Source organism: Notolepis coatsorum (assembly GCF_963971535.1).
Source record: "Notolepis coatsorum genome assembly, chromosome: 16".
NCBI lineage: Eukaryota > Metazoa > Chordata > Actinopteri > Aulopiformes > Paralepididae > Notolepis > Notolepis coatsorum.
In genome coordinates this window covers 50,590,809-50,616,142 of record NC_140180.1, presented here as the reverse complement: position 1 = coordinate 50,616,142, position 25,334 = coordinate 50,590,809, and the positions used below count along the sequence as shown (strand labels likewise).

General features: G+C 40.5%; 1 protein-coding gene across 1 annotated transcript in view; it reads left to right on the top strand.

The window, feature by feature from the left end:
* LOC311242602 (solute carrier family 4 member 11-like) overlaps positions 1–25,334 on the top strand; it is a 121,683-nt gene that overhangs the window by 59,345 nt on the left and 37,004 nt on the right. The window contains exons 3-11 of the mRNA XM_084331584.1: positions 2,080–2,142; positions 6,488–6,531; positions 10,397–10,604; positions 11,567–11,648; positions 18,244–18,367; positions 18,752–18,961; positions 22,683–22,767; positions 22,998–23,123; positions 23,250–23,363. Of these exons, the coding sequence (XP_084187710.1) occupies positions 2,080–2,142; positions 6,488–6,531; positions 10,397–10,604; positions 11,567–11,648; positions 18,244–18,367; positions 18,752–18,961; positions 22,683–22,767; positions 22,998–23,123; positions 23,250–23,363 (1,056 nt within the window). The remainder of the gene's footprint in view (positions 1–2,079; positions 2,143–6,487; positions 6,532–10,396; positions 10,605–11,566; positions 11,649–18,243; positions 18,368–18,751; positions 18,962–22,682; positions 22,768–22,997; positions 23,124–23,249; positions 23,364–25,334) is intronic.

Here is a 25,334-nt window from a genome sequence, read left to right as displayed (position 1 = left end):
ATATGTTACTTCCAGAACCAGAACCAGAAGTTAGGTGATGGATTAGTGAGTAGGAATTCATTGCGGCCCGTTTAGCTCAACTGGTTAGTGTGCTGCCTGTGGAGCATATGTAGAGCCATATGGAATCCGCGATCACGGAATCGCGGAATTGAGCAATAAAAATGGAATCAACTATAATTTTTTTTTTTTTTTTTTTTTTTATAACTTTTCTTTCTTTTATGTTGTGGGACTTGTACAGCACTTTGTTCAACTTTGTCAGTGCTGTAAAGTTTAAACCTTTTTAAATCTTAGACAAACAAAACACTTTGAAATGAAATATTGTAAGCCGTCATTTGAGGCTTTATAAAAGCAGCACAATGAACACAAATCTGTCAGTGCCAAGTCTGACCTCATCTTGAATAACAAACAGCATTGCTTGTTGTAATTAACAAAGAGAGGCAGAATTGATTTAGCAAAAATATATATATATATACATTTTTTATTATATTTTTTAATAATCAAATTTTATTTTCATATTCGAATCCCATGCCCATCGAACGAAGCTTCGAAGTATTTAAGACAGCCCTATTAAATGGACTGTTATATCTTATTAAATTGTGACATTTATTCATTCCCACTTATTAGACACTATTTCTGATTGTAAAATGAGCGTACAAAGCAAAATACAGAATTCTGAAATATTAAAACGGAATTTGGAAAAAAAAATTATGGAATTTGGAAAAAAAATTAACGGATTTCATATGGCTCTAAGCATATGGTGCCAGGTTCAAAACTTGGTTACTTTTTTTTTTTTCGTTAATTCATTTATCCACTCTGGTGTCCCAAAAAGGACAATAACACTACCTTATGCATACTGCACCTTATGTGAATACTGTGATACTGTGAATACTGTATATTTCAGTTAGTTAGATAGTAAATTATATTGATTTATTTGTTTACACTGCTTGTGTCGTTTTTACTACCTGTACCCCCCCATCCCCCATGCTGCTATGATGCCTGAATTTCCCAAGGGGAGCAATAAAGGAATATCTTATCTTATCGACCAGAGTGGATAAATGAATTAACGTTACAAAAACAAAACAAAAATAACCAAGATTAGAACCTGGCACCATTATGCTCCACAGGCAGCGCAATAACCAGTTGAGCTAAACAGGCCATCATGAATTGCTTCTGACTAATCCATCATTTACACTTTTCAAGTGCCAATTGCGGTTGTCGTCCAGTATTGGCATTAATAAATCAGATGTCATGCTAATATGTCATGTTCTACAGTAGGACTACTATGATACCCATTAAAACAAGTCATTCGAATAATAGAAGCCTACTTTGCTGGAACGATTCATTTCAAACGTATACAGCGTGTGTGCGTGTATTCTTTTGTGTGTGTGCTCGCGCGCTGACTCGCTACTTTCCCCCGTTTACTCGTCTTCACAGCCTAGAATATGACACGCCCACTGATGTCACGGTTCACGAGGAAAAACCAACTATTTTTCGGTGCCAGCTGAGCACCGATTTGTCACGTTCTGAACCAATTAATCCTGGTCTGAATGCACCGGCCGGTGCAAGATTACGTTCAGGGACCGGCTCCAGCACGGAGCCTGGCCGGTGTAAAAGGGCTCTAAGTGGTTAGCCATTGTATTTAAAGGAACATGCCAACATTTTGTGTCTCTCTCTGGAGAAGACGGTAAGCTAATTTCCCAAAATGTTGGCGTGTTCCTTTAACAGCAAGATATCTAAGTTAATATTCTTTATAAGAAAAAACAGCTAGGGGGGAAAGAGACATTGGCCTCTGCTAAATCAATCTGCTAGAGATGTATGACTTCTGGCTGTTATACTTAACACATTTAAAACTGAAAATGTATTAAGTAAAGTAAGATTCATCGATATTATGGCTCAAAACAGGTCCCTAGCATGTGACTATACATAGTCCCCCTTTTACCTGATATGAAACATGGGTGCTAGACGTAACTCACAGCTGTAATTATTGTGTTATATTTCATTCCTGTATAAATGACCACAGGGGTTTTACGTGTTAAATGGCCCTGGATCCTGATTACTGTTCTCATGTTGTGTCCCCAGAGTTGCGTGATGGAGTACAGGAGGATAAAGACACTCACATACACGACCACCAGATTCATACAGGTATTTCAGTGTTGTGTGTGTGTCTGTTCATGGGTGTGGCATGGTTGTGTATTCCCACATGTCTAGTCTATTATAGAAAATTCATATACCATTTAATGAACTCTTTCATATTGACCTTACAGTGCCACGAGTGCATACATGTTTGTCCTGGGTGGCCTGCCACAGTCAAAATCCAACCCCTAATCAAATCTGTGTTAGTGCCAGCTGTCGCGGTATGACATTTTCTCACCGCGGTTGTGTGTGTGGCTAATCACCGCGGGATGTGGTGGTACCGCACTTGTATTAAAACTTTTTTTTCATTTGTATTCTTTTTTTATTTTTATATATATATATATACCTGTATATATATTTTTTATTATTAACCCTTTCTCTGCCACGCTTATATCCATCCTTATACCATCCTCTGCCAGCTCTATTTGTCTATGGAGATGTTCCCTTTCTTTGCAGGGCTATAACTTTTTAAATTGTATTGCTAAATTGACATTACTATGGCCCATTCAACGTCAAGTATCTATCGTTTAGGATGTAGCAACGTTCTACTTTTTTATTCATACTAAAATACGGTCTAAAGTATAAATATGTTTTTATCGTTTTCTGCAGCATTCTGCAGAACGTGAGTTATAGCCCTAAATACATATATTAGATCATCAAATGTAGTTTGATACCGATTGACGTCAGATAAAAAATTTCAATTGTACAAGGTCCTAAACGTCATGCCTCATCATCTGCTGGTGACCGGAGGGGGGGGTTTATAAGTCCATGGCCGACGTTAAATCATACATGTAGTATGGGTGATATGTTGATCGGAGCAGTGTGTATGTATAATAATTGTAGCTAAGGGGCTACACAACCCTGACTGTATTGAGATATGTTAGATTAAACCACTACTAAAGAATATTAATTTAGCCAGACAGTACAGTTACTCAAAATGGCGGACACTCCATTAACTGCGCGGGGACAGGGATACAAGTTGAACAAGCATCAGTTTAATGTTAATAGTAAACATACATAGTATATATCACGGTTCTCCTTTAATAATAGAATGTCAGTGCAACAAAGTCAACGGTAACGAATAGTTCCTATACTACGGATACTCGACCGGTGGAGCTCTGAATGGAGTGAGACGAAGCGAGGCGATACAGGGAAAAGCAAGATGGTGGCTGGAGACGGTTGGTTCTCTCTAGAGCTCCTGCTCCAGAGAAACTGTAGACTGGTCGGATAATCCTGTCATCGCTGGGAGAAGGGGTCTCGTACGGAACCGGTCCTTGTATTCCTAGCGCCCGATGGCAGGGTTAATAGCTATTAATCCAAAAGCCTGTTGGCATAGATGGTAGCTAGTTAACTCCGTTTGTACGTGAAGCTAACCCGCAGGCGGTCTCCAATGAGTAGTTATATCCAAACGTCGCTGGGTTTAACTATAAGTCTCTCCACGTTACTTCGCTTACACAAGTCACTATACTGTGCCAATAATGGCTCGACAATATTATAGTGGTATCTAATTAGCCATGTAGCTCTCTATAACGATACACTGCTCTCAGTCTGTGTACAACTGCACCAGACGTCTTCTCTCTCGCTCTGTTAGTTTTCCTGTAATGCTGCTGCCGCACGTCGTCTACCCAACATACTCTATATTAGTTCCCTGTGGACTCCGCCTGTTCACCTGTACAGAATCAATGCGCTCGCTCCCTTGAACGGGCATGCCTGAACATGTTCTGAAAACATGTCTAGGGGGGCGCGCGCCCTGGCGCCTACGGCGTTAAGAATGGGACATACAATAAGCGAATGATGAATACTGTTAGGCAAACAGATGACGTAAAGATATATATCTTATATGTATAAACAATATATAAGTTATACAAATAATAAACGCAGACTTTCAGTGTTAATCTGGACCTTCAGAACAATAATAATCAAACACGCTGAAACTCACCTCTGTGGGATATATACAGTAGGTCTATAAGGCTGTCCCCGAACCCTGTTTTTAGGGTTTGAACGTTCGCCAGGGTTTATCGAACGACATTTTTTTTTTATATATATAAATTAAATTAAAAAAAAATATTAATAATAAAAAAAAAATGTATTGTATTATTATAGATCCTACGGAGGGCGGCATTGCATAGTCTATTGGTGAAAAACATGTTGTTTACAGTGGTGGCTGTTCATGTAAACATGTAATTAAACAAAGCACTCAGAAGAAAATAAACAAGCTACTGCATCAAAGTTACTACTTATGATAAACAATAGCCCTTGCACACCGCAGTCACGTAAGGGGCTAGATAAACAAAGGCATTCGTTTTGTGGCATTAACGTTATATAGTTAGTGTTACACGTTCAATAACATCAGCATATTATTTACCCGAACATAGCAAGTAGCTGGCATTACTTGTCCTTCCGTTGCTCAGCCCTGAGTTGTACCCATTCTGCAGTCTGTTAATAAAGTTTTCAATCAGACACATGTATAGAAAGGCTTTGTTTTATTATAACATTCGTTGCAGTAAAATCATTATGCCTCGTTTGGTCATCCTCATCTACGTTCTCGGCGGGGAGCTAACGTATTAGCTACGGTAAGTCTGTTGTGCTTCTCGCAAGCAGATCAATGGCGGCATTGCCAGAAGTAAAAAAAAAAACTAAAACGCTTGCCGATTGGTGGTAACAGCATACTGGTTGAGCCGAGCTCCACGGGGGACGCACCTCGGGACGCGCCTCTTCACATTGCCTCAACCCCGCTCGCCTCCCTCTTTTTTTTTTTCACCGAAGGTTCGAACCCATTAATTAAAGTCCGAATGTCAGCGTAACGTTCGAACGTTCGGGCTCAGCCTTATAGGTCTACGCAAGCAGCGAATAGTCAGTCACACATCCCTTCTCCAGACTAACGTTATTTGAGCGAACATTTAACGTTATAACACTATTTTAACGTTATGGAATTTGAGCTAGTTAAATATCACAACTTGTGTCATTGTTCATCATTGGGGGAAACTAGCCAATTAGCTAACGTTATAGATAGCGAACGTTAACTAACGTTTGCAAACAAAGCTAACGTTATCCAGTTGACATTATTTACAGATCATAATAGCTATGATAATGTTAACGAAGTGAGAGTAGGGAAACGTTGATGTAGTCAGAGTGTAGCGGGAACGGTAGAGAGAGGCAGCACTTAATTTGCGTGTAACGTTAGTCAATAACAATATCACAACTTGTGTCATTGTTCATGGGGAAAAACTGGCTAACGTTATAGATAGCAAACGTTAACTAACGTTTGCAAACAAAGCTAACGTTATCCAGTTGACATTACAGGTCATAATAGCTATGATAACGTAAACTAACGCTAACGAAGTGAGAGTAGGGAAACGTTAATGTATTCCGAGTGTAGCGGGGACGGTAGAGAGAGGCAGCACTTAATTTGCGTGTAACGTTAGTCAATAACATTAAGAATAGAGAGCTGCAAACAGAAATAAATGCCCAGTCCTTGAGAGAACGGTTTTCTGGTCTACTGTCACCACCTTACAGTACAGAAGTCCGGCTAGTTATAACAAGCATGTTACATGAGCGGTGTAGAACACCGGCACTTCTGCCCGGGAGTGTTAGGAGAATGCTCCCCTGTACTCTACTACGGTTCAGATTAATACAGGAAAAGATATACATTGGGGGCTCGAGTCCGGGATATGAAAATAAATCCTGATTTCATCTGTGAGTTGTAAACTGTATGGAAACGTGAAGTTAGCTCATGCTACTGGAAAACGGACGCACAGGGTAATCTCGTCATTAAATGAACCAAGTTTAAAATGATGACGGCCCCATATGGGATTTTCTTTTTTACCACCGTTTAGTTGTCGCAGTTGTTTGTTATCCATCCGCGGGTGCCTTGACACACCGCGGTATTGCAGTGATGCGGTTACCGTGACAGCCCGTGACACTTACATAGAGAATCATGTCTCCATCATTCAACACGATAACACTATAAACTTAAACTTCATTAACACAGTCTGACAGAGAAGTCTGACGGTACTATGCCTTTCATAAGAGTGCTGTTCATTGTCTAAGAATAATTTGTAGCCTCTGCATTTGGGAATAATGCATGCCAAGACTGTCTCTGAAGACCTGAGTCAGGGAATTGCACCAAGGACACAAACAATCTTTCAGCACGTGTTTTTCCATCCATAACTGGCTGCCCCGATGTCCTATTAATAGCTACAATTATGCAATAGAAAGATTTGCTGTGGGGATTTGGACATAGATGAATGTAGTACAAGAAAAATTTGATGAATGTAGTACAATGTGGCCAACTGAAAAACCTTTTATTGCGAGTTTAAAACAATGCTGATTCCTTCATGTCTTTCATTACCAGATCCTGATGGTCCTGGGTATGGACTTTTGAACACAACAAGAAAAGTAAGATCATCTCTATAAGGGATTTTGTTTTCCTGTTTTCCAGTTTTACCTGTTACTCCAAAGCTATACTATCATAATTGCTGACACAAATATTGAATTCAGTGAGTATATAACCCTTGCCAGACGTATATATGCCAAATATCTTAAAGGTAACATATTACGGTATACTATAATTAATTATATTATATATAACAAGGTCCCCAAAACATGTCTTTGAAGTTTTTTGAAAATACCACCACATTCTAGCTTCCATACTCCTCTGTTTCAGTCCTGTTCTCAACATGTTCTCCAAACCTTTAAATGCAAACCAGTACTGCTGCTCACAAAATTCAGATAAAACGGTCAAACTAAGCATTGCAGATTAAATATGAGGTACGATTCAGCAATTGCATGCTTTACTTAAGGCCTCAAATGTTGTCAGAAAACACATTTGAGAAGATAGCCATTTGGTGGAAAACACGAGCAAGCCGCCATATTGTACCCACATTTTTTTTTTCACATGCACACACGAGTCAAGGTCCGGGCATTGTATATGGTCTCCTATTGATCTGAATGTCTTATTGAAGTACATGTTTTCTGACCTAGGCAGTCCAGAGGAATCTGACTGGGTTGTCATATTTCACAGTTTTGTGTGTTAGTAGGCCCATCCCAAATGTCTTGTGTGCACAAGCACTGGAAACGTGGGTTTTTCATATTATGTCACCTTTATTGACAGAAGGGGAAAGTCAGTGACAGGGTCTGGAGGGTTTCTTTGAAGTAGCCAACATACAGGCCAACAGATAAGCCAACAGAACGTCCAAGGAAGTAGATGTTTTCTCCCCGCCAGCCTCCGATCAGAGAGTTTTAGTGAAGTACTGCAAACCAATCAATCACTTCACTCAGATTTCAATGGCATCACATCAAACAGTATTGCTACAATTCCAACTTGCTAAACCGACACCCTATCACTCAGCTGTATGGAAGCGAGACAATGTACTAGGGGTGGGACGGTTCACAAAACCCACGGTTCGGTACGTACCTCGGTTTTGTGGTCACGGTTTTCGGTTCGGTTCGATATATTGTTTTTTATAAAAAAAAAATGTAACACTCAAAAATCTAAACATGCTTCTCATTTATTAAAAAAAAAAAGGTTTACAGTGTTACAGTGTTTACAGCCTTAAATAATGTTTGGCACTCAAAGACCGAACTGACTGAAAAATATAGGCTACATTTGTCAAAGTATTAACTTAGTGCAAACAAACAATATGCTCAGCCAGCACTAGACTTTCCTTTCTTTAATATAAACACAAAAAAACAATGTCAACCATGTTTAAATTCCCTGATTGTCAGTTTGATTTGATTTGATTTTATTAGGGATCCCCATTAGCTGGTGCGATAGCAACCAGCTAGTCTTCCTGGGGTCCACACAAAAAAAAACACAAAAACAATCACTATTGCAAAAAAAAATTTATTAAAAGTCAGTACACACAATGCATAATGAACCTACTGTAACAATTAATATAGCTAAAATTACATTAGTGTAAAACAAAAACAAAAAATTACTTTACAGTGTTAAAAACAATTTAAGATTCTTTTTAAAAGTGAATCTACTGTAAATGCAGCAGAGGTTCCGAGGCAGGCCATTCCACAGAGTTAATGCTCTAAAAATAAAAGATCTCCCCAGAGCGCTGGTTCTAGGACCTGGCAATTCAAGCTGCCCACTACTGGAACCTCTAGTGTAATGCTCGTGCACAGTATTACTAAAAACAATCTGATTATGTATAAAAACAGGAGTCTTACTGCTCATGACCAACTTGAACAGCACAAGTATATTAAAAGACAATCTATTTTCAACGTTAAGCCAAGAGAGGCGGGCATGCATACGGCTCACATTAGACCTTAGTGAGCAGCCCAGTACCAACCGTGCTGCCCTGTTCTGGACCACCTGGAGCTTCCTGAGGTCACCACTGGCAGCAGATGACCACATCGCAGAGCAATAGTCTGTGTAATAGTTCTTAATGGAAAGATTCGTTTTCTGCTTGAAATTATTATGTATCTGTCTACATTTATTTAGACTAACATTATTTAAATATTGAGTGCAACTGTGGTGGATTACGTAATTCGGTGAGTTGGAACTCTCTATGGGTTGGCGCGGGTCCCCACGGACATTTTAGCATGTGGCACCTTCAGCTCCGGTCACGTTAGGAGGAGTTCATAACATCAACAAGCAGCACGAAAGCGGCAATAGTCCCGGTTTGAGTTAGTAAAACACAGTTGTATGTTAGCCTTCTTGGATGTTGAATAAACGCCTATCATTGTCTTTAAACACTCCGCCTCTCAGACTCCCATTTCCTCCTCTGCTAGCTAAGTTAGTAGCTACGGTAACATTTCATTGACTCTATTAGCTAGCGGGCTACTATAGTTAAAACGTGCGTTGTGTTGTACAAACTGCTAACGCTATGGCAAGATGTGTGTAGGCCTATGTAATGTTAATGGCTATGTTTTTAAAGTCGTAATGAAGATTGATTTATAATATATTGCGCTTGCCATTTCCACAAACTGACTAGCACCTGCTGCCAGCTGAGCAGTCGGTGCGTCACCTCTCCCGGCTCCCTGCCAAATGAAGATTTTTTTTTGCTCATCCCGTGAGCCGTACAATACACAATCCGAACCGGGGAGGTCATGCCGAACGGTACACGGTTCGGATGCGTACCGTCCCACCCCTACAATGTACTGTGTAGATCAGCGGTTCTCAAAGTGGGGTCGCGGGTAGGTGACAGTGGGGTTGCGGATTGGCAAGTAAAAAGAAGTGCTTTTATTTGGATATTCCTTAATTCCACGTTGAAATTACGCAATACATTAAGTGTGGGGTCACCAAAAACAAATCCTAAATAAAATGGGATCTGCTTGAACAGATAAATGCATTTTCTCAAATTAATTCATCAAAACGCCAAAGGCTTGCAATTGCTTATTCATTTTCTCAAGTCACGTCCACGTCATCAAATCCATCAAACAGTGCATCTCCTCAGACATTTTAATCCCAGTTACAATATCACAATAACGTGAGTGACAGTGATACAATTCAACAATCCACAGATTCAGATTTGTCGTAATTCACATCCACAATCCACACATAAAGACGCTTCAATTTATGCTTGAATGAAACACAATTCAGGCGCTCCGTTAAGCAAATACATCCACAGCGGAGAATATGAAACGAATCAGAGCCAAACGGCCGATAGGTTTCATTCATTAAAAATATCCCCACGGGATTCACATTTGCAATGCTCCGTTATTAAAATAACCACATAGTGTGTGTCGCGACTCACGAGCGCCGTATCTGTATAACTATAACGTGCATTATTTAGGACAAAGTAAATCCATAGGCTGAATATGATTTATTATCAGCAATTTTGGTCTTTTACATTTCAAAAGCCTGTCTAGAAAAACGAAGCACAAAAACATAATTCAGAATGGTATAATGGGATCTAGACTGTGAGGAAGGGAGCTGGCATTTCTTTTTGCGAGGGCGTGGCCAGTTTATCGAGCTAACTGAACTAAACCCTGCGCTGGACTAGGTTCAAACGTTCTGATCTGTTGCCATAGTGATTTAGACAATCGCGCTTCTGGGAACCGACAGGTCTAGCTTATGTCAAGTTATCCTGAAAATTATCCGGCTAACTCAGTTAGCCAGGTACGAGGAACAGGGCCCTGGTGTAGATCCAGTATTATGGGACCCTCTCGAAAACGAGATACTGTATCTCAATGTGGTTATCCCAAAAAAATTATTTCAATATATATATATATGTCATTCTAAGATTCAGGCTGGATTCTGCATCTATTGCTCACACCACCAATTAGCCTCTTCCACTAACCTTTCCGACAGTATGTGAAGCCAATGAACTTCCAAGAAGAGGTACGGGCCCAGAGAGACATGGATGGCTTCCTGGCCCAGGCAACCATCCTATTGGACGAGAAGGCTGCCACTCTGGACGAGGTTCTGAGACGTATGCTGAGCCATGTGGTGGAGGACGGCAACGCAGACGAGGTCATGGACTCTCTGTTCACGGAGGCTGGTGGGAAGGAGCTTAATGGTGAGGAACAGGAAATATAAACACTACATATCCCTTTATTTAGTATGTGAAGCCAATGATATATATATATATATATATATATATATATATATATATATATATATACACACACACACTAATAAGTGTATGTGTATATAATATATATATATATATATATATATATATATATATATATATATATATATATATATATATACAGTTTAAATACTATACTACTATATAATAACTTACTTTACTTGATTTTCAATATATTACTTTTCTTTCATTCCATCAATCATAAGAGAAGTATTTTTTTTATCCACTTTTTCTCCCATTTTCTATTTTTCTTCCATCCCAATTTTCATATCGTCCAATTCAACCCTCCCCTGTCTTCGAACGTTGTTTCTTGCCTCCCACAAGCCGGCTGCAATGTGGAATAAGTCATACATAGCACGAGTCCCCTCCGATACTCGAGGTAACAGCCGTCGCATCTTTTTTCACCTGCGCGGCTCGATCTTTCAGTGTCGGGGGTCTGGGCTTTGGAGGGGCCCCGCCCCCGTCGCTTCTTGATTGTACTGCGCAGGCGCACCAACCGACCTGTAGGAGTCGCTGTCCACAACGCCCGATCCCCACCCTTCAGTTTCCCTCCCCGTAATACGGCCAATGTGTATTACTGTGGACGACCAGCTAAACTGAAAGCAATGTGGAGAGCGGGGCTCGAACAGGAGGCATCCTGTTCGAGCCTAGTCTCCAGAATTCGTTGCGAGCGCCTTGCCCACTGCGCCACGTAGCCGCCCACCAATCATAAGAGAATTTATGTCATTTTAGAGAGAAACATTTAGGTTAGTAGATTCTAATTATAGATTCAAATGCATTGTCTGTCCTAAAGAGTTCTATTATATATTAGTCCATCCATGCTGGATTTGGGACTTCTATGTATAATATCTCAGTTCCATTACTTCCTGGTTTGTGTGTCCCCACAGTGCACCTTCTCTCAGAGACCATCCAGGGTATCACTGCTACCTCCACTGGTGTGCACTATCAGCAGTCCTGGCTATGTATTCTGTAAGTGCACATATTGTATTATTATGAAGTGCTTTTATTTATATGAATCTAATTTAATTAAATTACATTCAATGCAGTAGCTCTTTATTACATGTGGAAAGAACAGTGAAAGCAAAGCTCTCTGTGCCCTGAATACAAAGGCAAGGAAAATATTGTAAACAATACAATTATGAAATCTGAAGAAACAAATAGAGAATACATAAATAAATTAGTGCTGTAAATCGATTAAAATATTTAATGTGATTAATCGCATTGATTGACTGATTGTCCATAGTTAACTCGCGATTAATCGCAATATTAATAACTTTTTTTTAAACATTTTATCTACCTTAAACGGATATTTTTTCAAGTTCCAAGTTTTAATACTCTTATCAACATGAGTCAACAAATGCTTGCTTTATGCAGCCATTTAACACAAAAGGATGACCCTCATGCATTGCAAATTTGCATCAAATTCAAAACGGAGTGATGCACAAAAAGAAAATAATAATTTAAAACAATGAATAAAGTGTGCATGAAATAATAGGGGAAAGAAAACGTTAGGAACTTGTTACATTCACCCACACAAGGGCTGAGCACTCACCCCCCCCCCCCCCTCCCTCACACACACCCTCAAGCCCTCAAGATTGGTTCTATCCTTGATTCTCAAAAGTCTAACCCTTAACACTTTCAGTGCCATCCACATAATATTACGTGTTTGCTCGCCAGCGGTTGGGTGCCAATCAAATAATATTATGTTTTTGGATTGTTTTTTCTTTTATTCGATATTTTTATTCATTATTCATTCATGGACCTCGGTGTTCCCATAGGAAATCATTCTGAGATCGCCAAAGTGCAATACCGGCAGCATCCTGCTAGGTGGCAGTATCGCCCACACTTTGAAACCTTATATCTCACCCTGTGTTACACTTGAACCCCTCTGGGCGCTGAATTTAGACAGAGTCAAGTAAACCGCTTCATCCGACCACTTCGAAACGCATCTAGCACACTCAATCCATAAGTTGTGCCAAATTATGTCCGGGACCAGATGGACATCAATACTGGAAATCACGATCAGACAATTGGAATATTCTTTTTGGAATACCCCCGATCAAAGGTAAGGACTATCTGACGTCAATTCCAGCTTGATCGTACAATGTTTTCATATCGATCCAGCTGATCAGCGTGTGTGGTGTTCAAAACTAATGCCGTTACTGGCCATCAAAGCATACAAAAATGACCCCCCCCCCCCTCCCTTTCATGCATTCATGATGAAACATAATACCTATTATATACATTTGATTTGGAAATAGTAGCGTGTCCAAGCAAGAAACGCCAACGCTTATAGTATAATTCACGTAGCGCCCTTTAACTCAGCTTTTCAGGAATTATCCTGGATCACTCCTAAACTATACAATATTCACCACGGGATAACGCGCAAATGTATACATGAAAATATTATCTCTTTTTTGCATGTTTGACGGAAGAAAGTCACTGTCAAATGACCATAGTATTGTCTCCATAGCTAGAATATAGACATAGCTCTCCAAACATAGTGACGCACAGTGAAAGTATGTTATGGAAACCTGGCGCTCTAGCTACAAGTATAAGGCTAATGCCTGGCGCCCAATGTGTTAAAGGCCCAATCAGTAATCCTTACATAACAAATGGTTAGCCCCACCTGACACAGAAAACAACTTTGTTTATTGGTTGTTGTCAGTCCCTAGTTGATTGAATGGGCTTTGAACACTAGACAACGGGTAAAGTTTCATGTTTCAAGTTTGTTTATTAGTTGTCATAGTAAAATACAGAATACTTTTCCATGAAATGCTTTTTTCTGTATGAGCTCCTGGGAGTGTGCTAGATGAAAAGAATAAAATAGAAAAAGTCAAAGTACTTAAACAAAAAGTGTTCAGTCAATATACATATATACAATATACAATACAGAGTAAAAAAGAGTAACAGTGAGGTACAATGCAGAAATGCGATGAGGTACATCTTAGGGTAAGGTGCAATGAGGTAATGAATTGTAGTGCAAATGTCTTTGCTAATAAATACAAAGTGTGTTAAAGTGTCTAAAGTGTAGGGATGGGTACCGTTCACATTTGAACCGATACGGTACCGGTACCTGTGAATCGATACCGGTACCCAACGGTACCTTTTTTCGGTACTTTAGTCTCTAAAAATGTAATCTACCTACCTCAGTAGTAAAAAAAAAAAAAAATCCAAACTTCAAATAACTACACTTTCGACCGTTTTCGGCTTGCCATTGCCCCGACTGCTTTGTTGTTGAATCAAATCCTAGGTAAGCGTATATTGTGCGTGTGAATGTTGACATGAAAAGAAAAAAGGTTAAAAGAAAAGTGTAAAAAAAAAGAAATCCGGTATCTCACGTGAATCGATACTCGGTAGTACCGACGTGTTTCGGTAAGTACCTTTAAAAGTACCGAATTCCATAGTGCCTCGCGCACCTACGCGGCCGACCCGGGTTCGATCCCAGCTCCCGTCGTTATTTGTTGCATGTCTCCCCCACCTCTCCTCCCGTTCGCCCTCTCCTCTGTCGGTCCTGCGTGACCAATAAAAGCTGTAAAAATGCTAAAAAATTATTTAAAAAAAATTCAAAAAAATACAGAATTCGGTACCCATCCCTACTAAAGTGAGTAAAGTGGGTGTTACGGTGAGTGTTTATTTAAAGTGAGTGTGTACATGTGGATGTGTGTGTGCTGTGAGTGTAGATCAAGTTTCAAGTTTCTTTATTAGTTGTCATACAAAAATACAGAATACTTTTATATGAAGTGCTTCTTTCTGTTTTGCTGATGGGTTGTTACATAGTGTCATTGTCATTGAGCATCCTGATGGCCTGGGGATAGAAGCTCCTTCTGAGTCTCTCTGTACTGGCCATGAGACTCGGTATCGCTTGCCTGACCGCAGCAGTTCAAAGAGGCAGTTGTTTGGGTGACTAGAGTCTTTGATTATTCTCTTAGCCTTGCCCCTGCAACGCTTGTTGTAAATGTCCTGGAGAGTGGGAAGCCCACCTCCAATTGTGCGTTTGGCTGAATGGGCCACTCTCTGTAGTCTGCTACAGTCTTGTGCGGTGCTATTCCCAAACCAGGAGGTGATGTTACCAGTCAGGATGCTCTCTATTGGCATGAGAGAAGTTCTTGAGTATCTTCTGACTCACATTGAACTTCCTTAGGCGCCTAAGGAAGTAGAGGCGTTGCAGTGCCTTCTTCACTATACTGTCAATGTGTGTGGTCCATGTCAAGTCCTCGGATATGTGGACTCCGAGGTACTTAAAACTTCACTCTCTCCGTCGATACTGAGGGGGCTGTCCCTGGCCCCGACCTCCTAAAGTCCACAATCATCTCTAAATAGGAGATTGCAATTGTATTTGCTGTATTTTGTGGCTATGAAAGGTTTGTTTATGTTAGTAATGTATGTTAACCCATTGCTCGCCAATGACTTGTTAACACGTCATTCTCCGCCATGCGTAATCTGCCAATGACACCGTAAGGCGTCTTTGAGATCAATATTTCATATTTTCGTCATGGTATTCACATTTCACCCACGGAGTCTTGGCTGGTGCTGTAGGACTCCGCTCAACTCTGCAACGCTTCAATACCGCCACCTCGTGGCCGATCGACGAGTTGCCAAACCGGAAGTGGCCGGAAGTGCTTGGTCCGTCCCCTATTTTCGTCCGGCCACTCGGTACGTGTCCCGCGGCTCAATACAGGCACCGTGGATATGGATATTTGCCATAACTCAATAATCAACATTATTTGGACGTGTATTAGTAATATACAACCCGGCAATGGATCGCATCGATCAACATCCCATAATAGCGATCCTTTTGCTCCACTCTCATCACCCAACGCTACGAGGAGACTGGGGTGAGTTTCAGCGTTTTTCTTTACCATTTTCGATACAAACTGCTCTGATCAATATATCATTTAACGTCGGTCACGGAATTATAAACGACCCCCCCCCCCCCCCATCCGCTCATCCGCGCATGATGAGTCATAATGTCTAGGACCATGTACAGTTGACATTTTTAATCTGGCGTCGATCGGTATCAAACTGCATTTGATGATCTAATATATGCATTTATGGCTATATCTCCCGTTCTATGAGATACTGCAGAAAACGATAACAACATATTTATACTCTAGACCGTATTTTTGTATGAATGTGTGAATGAAAAAGTAAAACGTTCCTACATCCTGAACGATAGATAATTGATGTTGAATGCCATAGTAATGTCAATTTAGCAATACAATTAAAAAAGTTATAGCCCTGCAAAGAAGGTGAACATCTCCATAGACAAATAGAGCTGGCAGAGGATGGTTTAGGATGGGTACAATGCCCGGCGGGTTAAACATAAATACATAAAACAAAGTTCCAAATAGCACATTTTCCAAATACAGATCAAACCCTTCAAGAATGTAGGTGAATATGCCCCACATTGATTTGGTGTGATTATGCAATTACTGTAGTGTAGTACAATTCTTCAAAGGCAAGATTCATCAAGGTATCTGATTACCGGTATATAAAATGTGCTATGCTAGCTAACTGGGATAATGAGATATTTCCTAATTCCAAAATGACATCCTCGTTTTTTACATATTGACATCTTCATAACGAGATCACGATGCAGATAAAAAGTTATATCCTATCAGATATTGAGGTGGGGGAAAAATGAAAACATTATTTAGTAAATTCTAGGGATGCCCTGATCGATCGGCCAGCGATCGGTATCGGCCGATATTCAGTATAAATATGAGATCGGTGAATTCCGATAATGCTTTATTTTCGCTGATCGTGAAAACCGATCGAAAAACATGATCCAATTCTTAGCGGAGATCTCACTCGCTGACTTCTCTCTCAGACACACAGAGCTGCAGCGCACGGCCTCTCCTCCTCCTCCTCCACCTCCTGCCCCTCCCGCACCCGTGTCAACAAGAGGCTCCGGCAGTCTGCTCTAGTCTAGTGCATGAGACCTCCGTGAGCTAACGTTAGCTACCGAGCTAACGTTACTGTTTAAACAAAATGAATGACCCAGTCAACTATTCACTTTTAGTTTAATACATGAGGCATTGTCTAACGGTATCTAGCTGGCTCTGATAGCTCCTGATATCAACAAATGCTCCAGCAATAGTCTAGTAGTGCATGATACCTCCGTTAGTTAGGTAGCTCACGTTAGCTCCCTGTTTACACGGAATGACCAAGTAAACTAAATAGTTCACTGAGGCGTTGTCTTAACGTTATCTAGCCGGCTAGCAGTAGCTACAGATAGCTCCTGATATCTGTCTTATAACATTGATTCGATGCGTATTCGAGCCCCTGGCTTGCATCGCAGTCACGAAAGGGGCTAGCTGAGGGAGTAGGGTATATCTGCAGAGCCGCAGATATACCTTGCTGAGGGCATGCTGAATGTGATTTGACCAAAGCAGAGTATACACACAGACAGTGGAGCTGTTTGCAGATAGCGAGCATTTTGACTTGTTGCGTGGTGGCGATGTCTCGCAGATAATACAACTACAAGTAGGGCTGGGCGATATAACGATAACGATAAATATCGCGATATATTTTAATAATCGATATCGAATATCGAAATTAAAAAAAATCGAAAAATCATTTTTTTTTTCCCTTTTTCTTTTTTTTTTAATTTTTAATTTTTTTTACCTGCAACAGGGCAGTTTTAAAACCAGAGACAGTGGACAGACTTGTCTTTCTTGCCTGCAACTTAAAGTAATGGCTTTGCTTGTCCAAATGACAATACTGACCAAATTCAGATTTCTTTTTCTCTTGTCCATTTATTTTGTTTGCTTTCTAATTTAAAATACATTTTGAAACCGTCTGTACACAGTAGGCTATGTGTGCTAGCAGAACTAGACTCCAGTCACAAGTCACAGTGCACATGTGCGGTGGTTTGTCCACCAAAAAAGTGCCAAAAGATCGAAAATAAACTAGCAGAGCCAGAACTGTTAACTCCTCTGGAGCCACAGCCAGCAGAGAAGCCGGTTTACTTTAGCTTTTAAACCAGCTGCAGCCTGAGAACTGGAGTGTGAGGGGATGTAACACTAAAGATGGCGGCAATGACAAAGAATTGCTGCAAAATAAACATACATCTGTTGTAAAAAAAAAAAAAAAAAAAAAAAATATACTTATAACAATTCGATAATTATCGATATCGAGAAATAAAATAAAATTATCATATCGTTATCGCGATATGATTTTTTTCCATATCGCCCAGCCCTAACTACAAGTATAATTATATAATATATATATTTTATATAAAAATTAAAATAAAGTATATATAATTTTTTTTTTATAAAACCAAAAACGATCGGTATCGGCCGATATGGCTCATAGACGATCGGTGATCAGTATCGGTGGCAAAAATACATGATCGGGGCATCCCTAGTAAATTCTACACTAAACTTTCAGAATGACTATGTCAATAATACTGTAGTTTTAAATGGCAACAGAAGTTATACACACACACTCACACGTGTTGTATACACTGCCAGAGCGGATGAAAGAATGACTTTGTCCAGCAGAATAACAGCATTCTGCCAGCATGTCTGCCTGCTTGCTTATCCTTCTGTCTGTTCAGTTCCAACGTAAGGAGCCTCCAGAGACGACACGTCTGCATTGTCCGTCTGGAGAGGCCACAGAACTGGGGGGCAAACTGCAGTGAGGCGCGCTACGTCATCCTTATTCTGGCCCCACCTAGAACGGTGAGGGTCCATTTCATCCATTCACTACTGTCATCGTTGTTCTGTTTTCTCCAGGGTTTTACAGGTGTTACAGGTGTTATGATACTGTACCTAGGGTCATATTTAGAGTAATATTTCTTGAAATGGCACTTAACCGTTCAAGGGTTCTGCCATAGATGAACAGTGTCAGGTTTAACTTGCTTTATTGATTTCTTTCTTGTGATGTGATATGTGATAAAAAATATACTAATTATTCTGCCACCGTTGCGGTTTTCTGCCTCTATAACCAGGTCATATCAAAGCCTGTCTCAAAACACCAAGCTTTTAACCTGGTGTTCGTTTAGACTCTGTAGAAACGTTGTATCTCTCCAAATCTTCTGAAAAGACTTTCATCATCTCTTCCAGAAAAGCACCAAGACGGCCATTGAACTGGGCAGAACGTTCGCCACCATGTTCTCGGACATCTCCTTCAGACAGAAGCTCCTGGAGCCCAAGACCCAGGATGCCTTCAAACAGGAACTGGTCCAGCAGCTCCAGCAGCTCTCCGTAGCCAGCCAGAAACCAGCTGTAGAGGAGGTGGACGACACAGACCCACGCAGAGGGAAACCACTGGAGGTCTGAACACAGAGCGAGTTATACAGAGGGTCAGCATGGGTACCTTGCTAGTATATTATACACCACTGTCAGTACACTATTTAACAGAATCACAATCACTTTTGGCCAATATAGGGTATGCACCAGAATTTGCCTGGGTTATCTGTGCAAGAACAATCGGCATTCTATCACGACAACATAGAGCATGCGACTAAGGACATCTCACATAATGCAAAGACAGCACACCAGCGGACATTGGAGTACCAATGCTACATTACGACATATAAGCTATGTACACAAAGAAAGAAAAAGTTAAAGAATTGCACTGAAATTATATGAATATGAATTTCTCAGAGCTCAGTCATTGTGGCCCCATTGTGATGCAATATCAAGGAGAGGGCACCGGCTGAAGCATGTCATGGGCACAATGACCACACTACTAGGGACCAGTAGCTAATCAGCAATAGGGCGACTGTAGTACACTACTGAGTACTCAACCAAGCGTACTCGCAAAAGCAACATTTAGTATCCTCTATTTGATGACAGTCATGGGACTTGTGGAGACCACCCTCACGTGTCCTCTCTCTCAACCCAGGCATATAAAGAGGTGGTCCAGTAAAGACGGGTCATTGAGCCAGATTATTTGATCCTGTTTGCACACTCTGTCAGCCAGCACTGAACAATGAGAAGCAGCAGGTTGAAATGTTTGCAGAGCCCCCTGTGGTTGTCAGAAGACATGGAGCCCCGTGGATGGAATGATGGAGTATTTCATTACATCCAGTCCTTTAATCAAGAGGAGATGTTTGTGCTGTTCCCCTTAGTGTATGGAAATGGGAACAATCAAAACATTTGCCCAGAGACCCAGAGAAGGAAAAGCACTTATGGGTACATACTTATAAAGGGCAACAGTTTACAGCTGTAGGTTTAAAACAATAGCCATCAGCCATCATCCATTACAGTTTGAATACAGAAGATGAGATAACATAAGATAAGATACAGTAAGATAAGAATGAAAAATTATAACAATATACAAGCAAACCAGGCGGCTGGGTGGCACAGCGGTCTAATCGCTCGTCACCAACGCGTGAGACACCGGTATCGAATCCGGCTGTCAGCTTTGCCTCCGGCTTGGGCCGGCCGTCATACTGACTCAATTGGCAGATTCTCGGTCAGGGCGCCTGCACAGCAAGGACAGGAGATGTCGAGGGTAGTGTGAGCCTCCCACACGTTACACCTCGCCAATTAGAGTCCGCGCTGGCAGGTGAAAAGTAGTGGCTGGCTGACTCTGCATGTATCGGAGGGGACATGCGATAGATTCTTCAACCCTCCCTACGACCAACCAGTGGGGGGCACATGCGAGCAACGATCAAGACAGGGGAGGGGGGAATTGGCACGACTAAATTGGGATGGGAGAAAAAACAGAAAAAGGAGAAAAAGTGGATAAAAAAAACAATATATACAGGCAAACCCAAGTTTAAAAGGAAAAAAGTGCTTAATTTACTGTATTAAGCCCCAGAATTCCTGTTCAGTGATTTGCTCGTCCGGCCCCCACAGCGTCCTGCCAGGCCGATACTTTCAAATCCCTATGAATCTGATGGGTCCATCGAAGACGGAGATCCTGTATGCTCGACCCTGTCCCCTCACGTCAAGGTGTTAATCTTGATGGTAGTTGCAGGGTCTATATTTTATTTAGCAAGCAAGATTTAGTGATAATCCTTTCCTTAGTAAATCTACTTGAGAGTGTTAAAATAGTGTTACCATTAATCAAGTGATAATCCTTCCCTCGTAAATCCATAGGGCACTGGTGAGTGTACATCTCATACAGCTGATATGGAGGGTGTAATTTTTCAAATGGTTGCTGTCAGGAAACCCCCTTTCATTGAATGAAATAGATTACAAATTATTTTGTCCTCTTTACGCTAGTTTAGAGAAAAGACAGACATCTTTACATATTACACCTAAGATCTATACATAATGGATGAAGTATTTCTATGTCATGTGTCTCCCCGAATGACAATAATACTATATATTATTCTCCTCGTAAAATGAGCTGAACGTCAAGTGCAGTTTTGTAAATCTAACATTTAGAAAGTGACAGAATACTATCTGAGGAGCTAAAAAAGCTACAAAAGTGACAAGATACCATCAGAGGGAGAAGTATCTTCCAAAACGGCCAAAACCATGGTTCCAATACAACGCTCAACCAGGTTTGGAGCTAAAAGAATAGCTAAAAAAGCTAAAACGGTGACAAGATACCATCAGAGGGAGAAGTATCTTCCAAAACGGCCAAAACCATGGTTCCAATACAACGCTCAACCAGGTTTTGAACCTAAAAGAATATTAGCTTGTGGCTTACCAGTATTAGGAAGAATAACGAGAAGAGATGGTCCAGTTTAAAAATGAAGTTTTAATTATAAAGAGAAGAGTTACAAAAGAAAGCACAATTATCATAGGATCTCTACAGCAAAAAAAAGGCCTCAAGTCAAAGTAGAAAAGAATACCCTTCCTCGCTTTACAGGGTGTTTTTATAATACAGAATTCGTCATAAGATTACACACCCCTTTTGATAGTACAGCCCCAATCTGTGTACAATACGTAAAAATGACCACTCCTCTTTCATCCCTTCGTACTGTAACTAGAAAAAGTTACAGATTAATTTGTGTTGGGGAAAACCCTGCATGTTGCAATGGTCCGAGTGTTTTACAGAAAGAAAGATATAGCCTATATATACATGTACAATACAGAACTCATATACTTTAAACATTGGTTGATATGTTTTTTCCACATCATACATGTGTAAAACCTCATACATCATACATCATACATGTGGTTTTCTAAATGTATAATGGCTTTCCCTTTTGACAGGGCAGGCAAGGGTTAAAATGTGCCACCCTGCCTTTCAGCTCCTTGGAGTGGAATCTTCAAGGTCATATACAGAGGCCACATTCCGACAGCTCACATAGTACAAGAGGTTCTTTTCTATCCATTTCTTTAGGGTTATATAAGATATGGTAGTTTACACAAGTTACAGTTTTATAGTCTATAAATCACAGTGTGCATTTGGTGCTTAGATCAGAGGCCTACTTGTCCTGTTATCAAGCTTATAATACATACTTATATTTAATCATCTATATATACATGTTAAATGCTCAATATACCACATCATACAAGTGCATCATAATCATAATTATAATAGTATATATCATAATCATAATAGTACATCATACAAGTGACATAAGACAGAGAGGTAACAGGATGTTAATATAAAAAGTGTCACTAGTTGTTTGTGGGACTTCAACATCTGGACACTATAGATAAAACCTTTATGTAGAGTAATCGTTTAAAAAAAAAAAAGTTTTATAATAATAATATATATACAATAATACATCCACAGAGCTTTTAGAAAGGTGCAGAATAAAAGTATAGCTCAAATGTTTGATTGATGAATTTATAATAAAAAGAAATGTTGGCCGGTTTACATGTTGCAGGCATGTATCCCCTCCCTACTTCCAATCTCCCCACAGGGGGACCTGATTGGATAAATTACATGCTGGTACTCTAGTGCGACATCTAGTAGCTGAATGTTATCTATAGCACCTTAAGATTAGGGTACGGTAAGGGTTAGGTTTATAAACACATCTTTAGCTGAAATTATGATGAGGTACGACGGGCACCAACTAGGCTATGGGGAAAAACAGACGCCTCTAAGCCTCTTTCTAAGACCTGCCTTTTTTCTTCACAGTGCATAGACTTCTTCAAAGTCGGCAAGGGTGTCTACGATGACCTGCGACGCAGACTCCCACTCTATCCCTCCGATTTCACAGATGGTGAGGCTGAAATATCTTAACACTGTATCCTCATAGTCATAGACATTGTTTTGCAAAGTGAATCATACAGGTGTTATTATTAGTAACTAAACATAGCCATATATATATCCATACCCATTGTCTTTTTTCTTTTCTGGCTGATTCATAATAATTAATACCTGATTCTAATGTAGTTGACGTGTTTGACTCACAAGGCTGTTAGATAATTGCTCTTTGATTGGTCTGAACAGGTATCACAGGGAAGGACCGCTGCCTAGTGAAGTATACCACCACTGCCATCTTCCTCTACATCGCCATCCTCCTGCCTGCTATCGCCTTTGGCACACTGAACGATGACAGCACAAGAGGAGAGATCGGTACAAGTCTAACCTCAGTCTTAACTTAATAATATAGTAGTATGCTGAACAGATGTCTTATTTTTTTACCTACTATTATACAGTGACACATGCTTTGAAAGTGTTTTTAATTTTAAATGTTTACAGATGTTCAGAAGACTATTGTTGGTCAGAGCATTGGAGGAGTGATCTACTCTTTGTTCGCTGGGGCACCTCTGGTCATTCCTCTGACCACGGCACCACTGGCCATCTTCATCAGTGGTATGTAGGCTTTCAATTCAAAGGTATTACTAGTATATCCATAAGGACTTTTTATAAATTTTTTTGGGGGGGGAATTCAGCTCTTACAATACAGTTCCAGTCCCTGTAGGTCCAATCGACGACAGTGGGGTGACAGTGGCTCAGTAGATAGAGCGGTCATCTGGTAGTTGGAAGGTTCCCGGTTCGATCCCCACTCCTCCCGGGCTGCATGTCGAAGTGTCCTTGAGCAAGACACCTAACCCCTAATTGCTCCAGATGTGTAGGTTGGCGCCTTCCATGGTTGCCTCCGCCATCGGTATGTGAATGTGTGAGTGAATGGGTGAATGTGAGGAACAAAAATAGTAAAATGCACCATTTACCATTTACTTACTGGTGAAGACCAGGCTCCTCCCACAAACACAACACTTTGCTTCAGTTCTGGTGGACTTCATCTCAAAGGCCCCTACATCACCATGATGGCAACACAATGTTTTCATTTATAAATGTCCACAGCAACTGAACTCTTGCACTCCAGAACCATATACCGTAAGTCAGTGTTGACATTTCTTGAACAGCCCGTGTATTTGCAGTTGAGATCTAAATCACTTGGCGTGTGAATGTGATATATCACAGTAAACTACTCAACCTCAACTGTCTTTAACTATGAGTAAACGCAACACTCCAACTTACCGTCTTTAGATAATAAAGTTTTTTAAACATTGCTCCTCTGAAAACCTAAAACAGACTTGGATGGTTCGTCTGAGGTCCTCAACTGTTGCTCCTCCGCCTCCATTTGAAATGGTTTATCATTAACACATTCGGGGTCACTGGGATGAGTCTAATAAATCTCTAGAGGACCAGCAAATGTAAACAGACGTGGGGCTGTTTGTAGAGCTAAATCTATACGTTTTTTTTTTCTTTTTTTTACTTTTTTTTTTAGGGTTTATCGCTTTTTCTGGTCAAGCATGACCGACAGATACAGGGTGAAACGGGATATAGAGCAGGGGAAGACATTCGGCAAATGACGGCGGGTCCGGGAATCGAACTCGGAGTCAACCAGATCCGTGACGCAGCGCGGTTTCCCCCAACGCAGAAATAGCGCCGAGATATGCGGTGAGCTACTGGAGCCCCCCACTAAATCTATACTTTATAGTAGGGATGCTTTTTTACCGATACCGATATACCGATATTGTCCAACTCTTAATTTCCGATACCGATATCAACCAATACCGATATATGCAGGGTTTCCCCCCCCCCCCCCCCAAAAAACTGAATAATTTCAGGTAATTAACATTACATATGTCTTGTTGTGGAATTAACACAACATTATGCATACTTTTGACAATAAATTAAATCAGAATTTGTTCTTACTTGCTTGCCTGGGTAAATAAAGGTTATAGAAATGTAAAAAAAAAAATATATATATATATATTTTTTTTAACCGATACCGATATTTTCCGATATCACATTTTAATGCCAATAGTCAAGTCAAGTCAAGTCAAGAGTTTTAATTGTCACGGCATACAGGTATACAATGAAATGCGGCTGGTCTTGCCCGCGACGATGTGCAATACAGTGGTACAACATATAATAGAGTCCAATAAAATACAGTGGTACAACATATAATAGAATCCAATAAAAAACAACAGTGCAATAAACAGGTACATGGTGTGCCATCTCGGTATCTGTACATAGTATTTACAGAGCATATAGGACATGCTAGGTAGCTTTAGTAGTGCAATACACTGTTCCTGATGTTATACTAATTTAAGTGGCCTTTCCTCTGGCCATAAGTGTGCGTGTGTGCGGCATGAGTGTTAAAGTGGCTGCTAGTGTGTGAGCGTGCTCAGCGTGCGTGTCGTGTATGTGCTAGTGTGTGCTTGTGTGTGGATAGTTCAGTTTCTGTGTCTCTCAATGTTCATTGTTCAAGGCTCTGATGGCCTGGGGGAAGAAGCTTAGCCTAAGCCTCTCCGTCCTAGTAGCTGGGGTTCG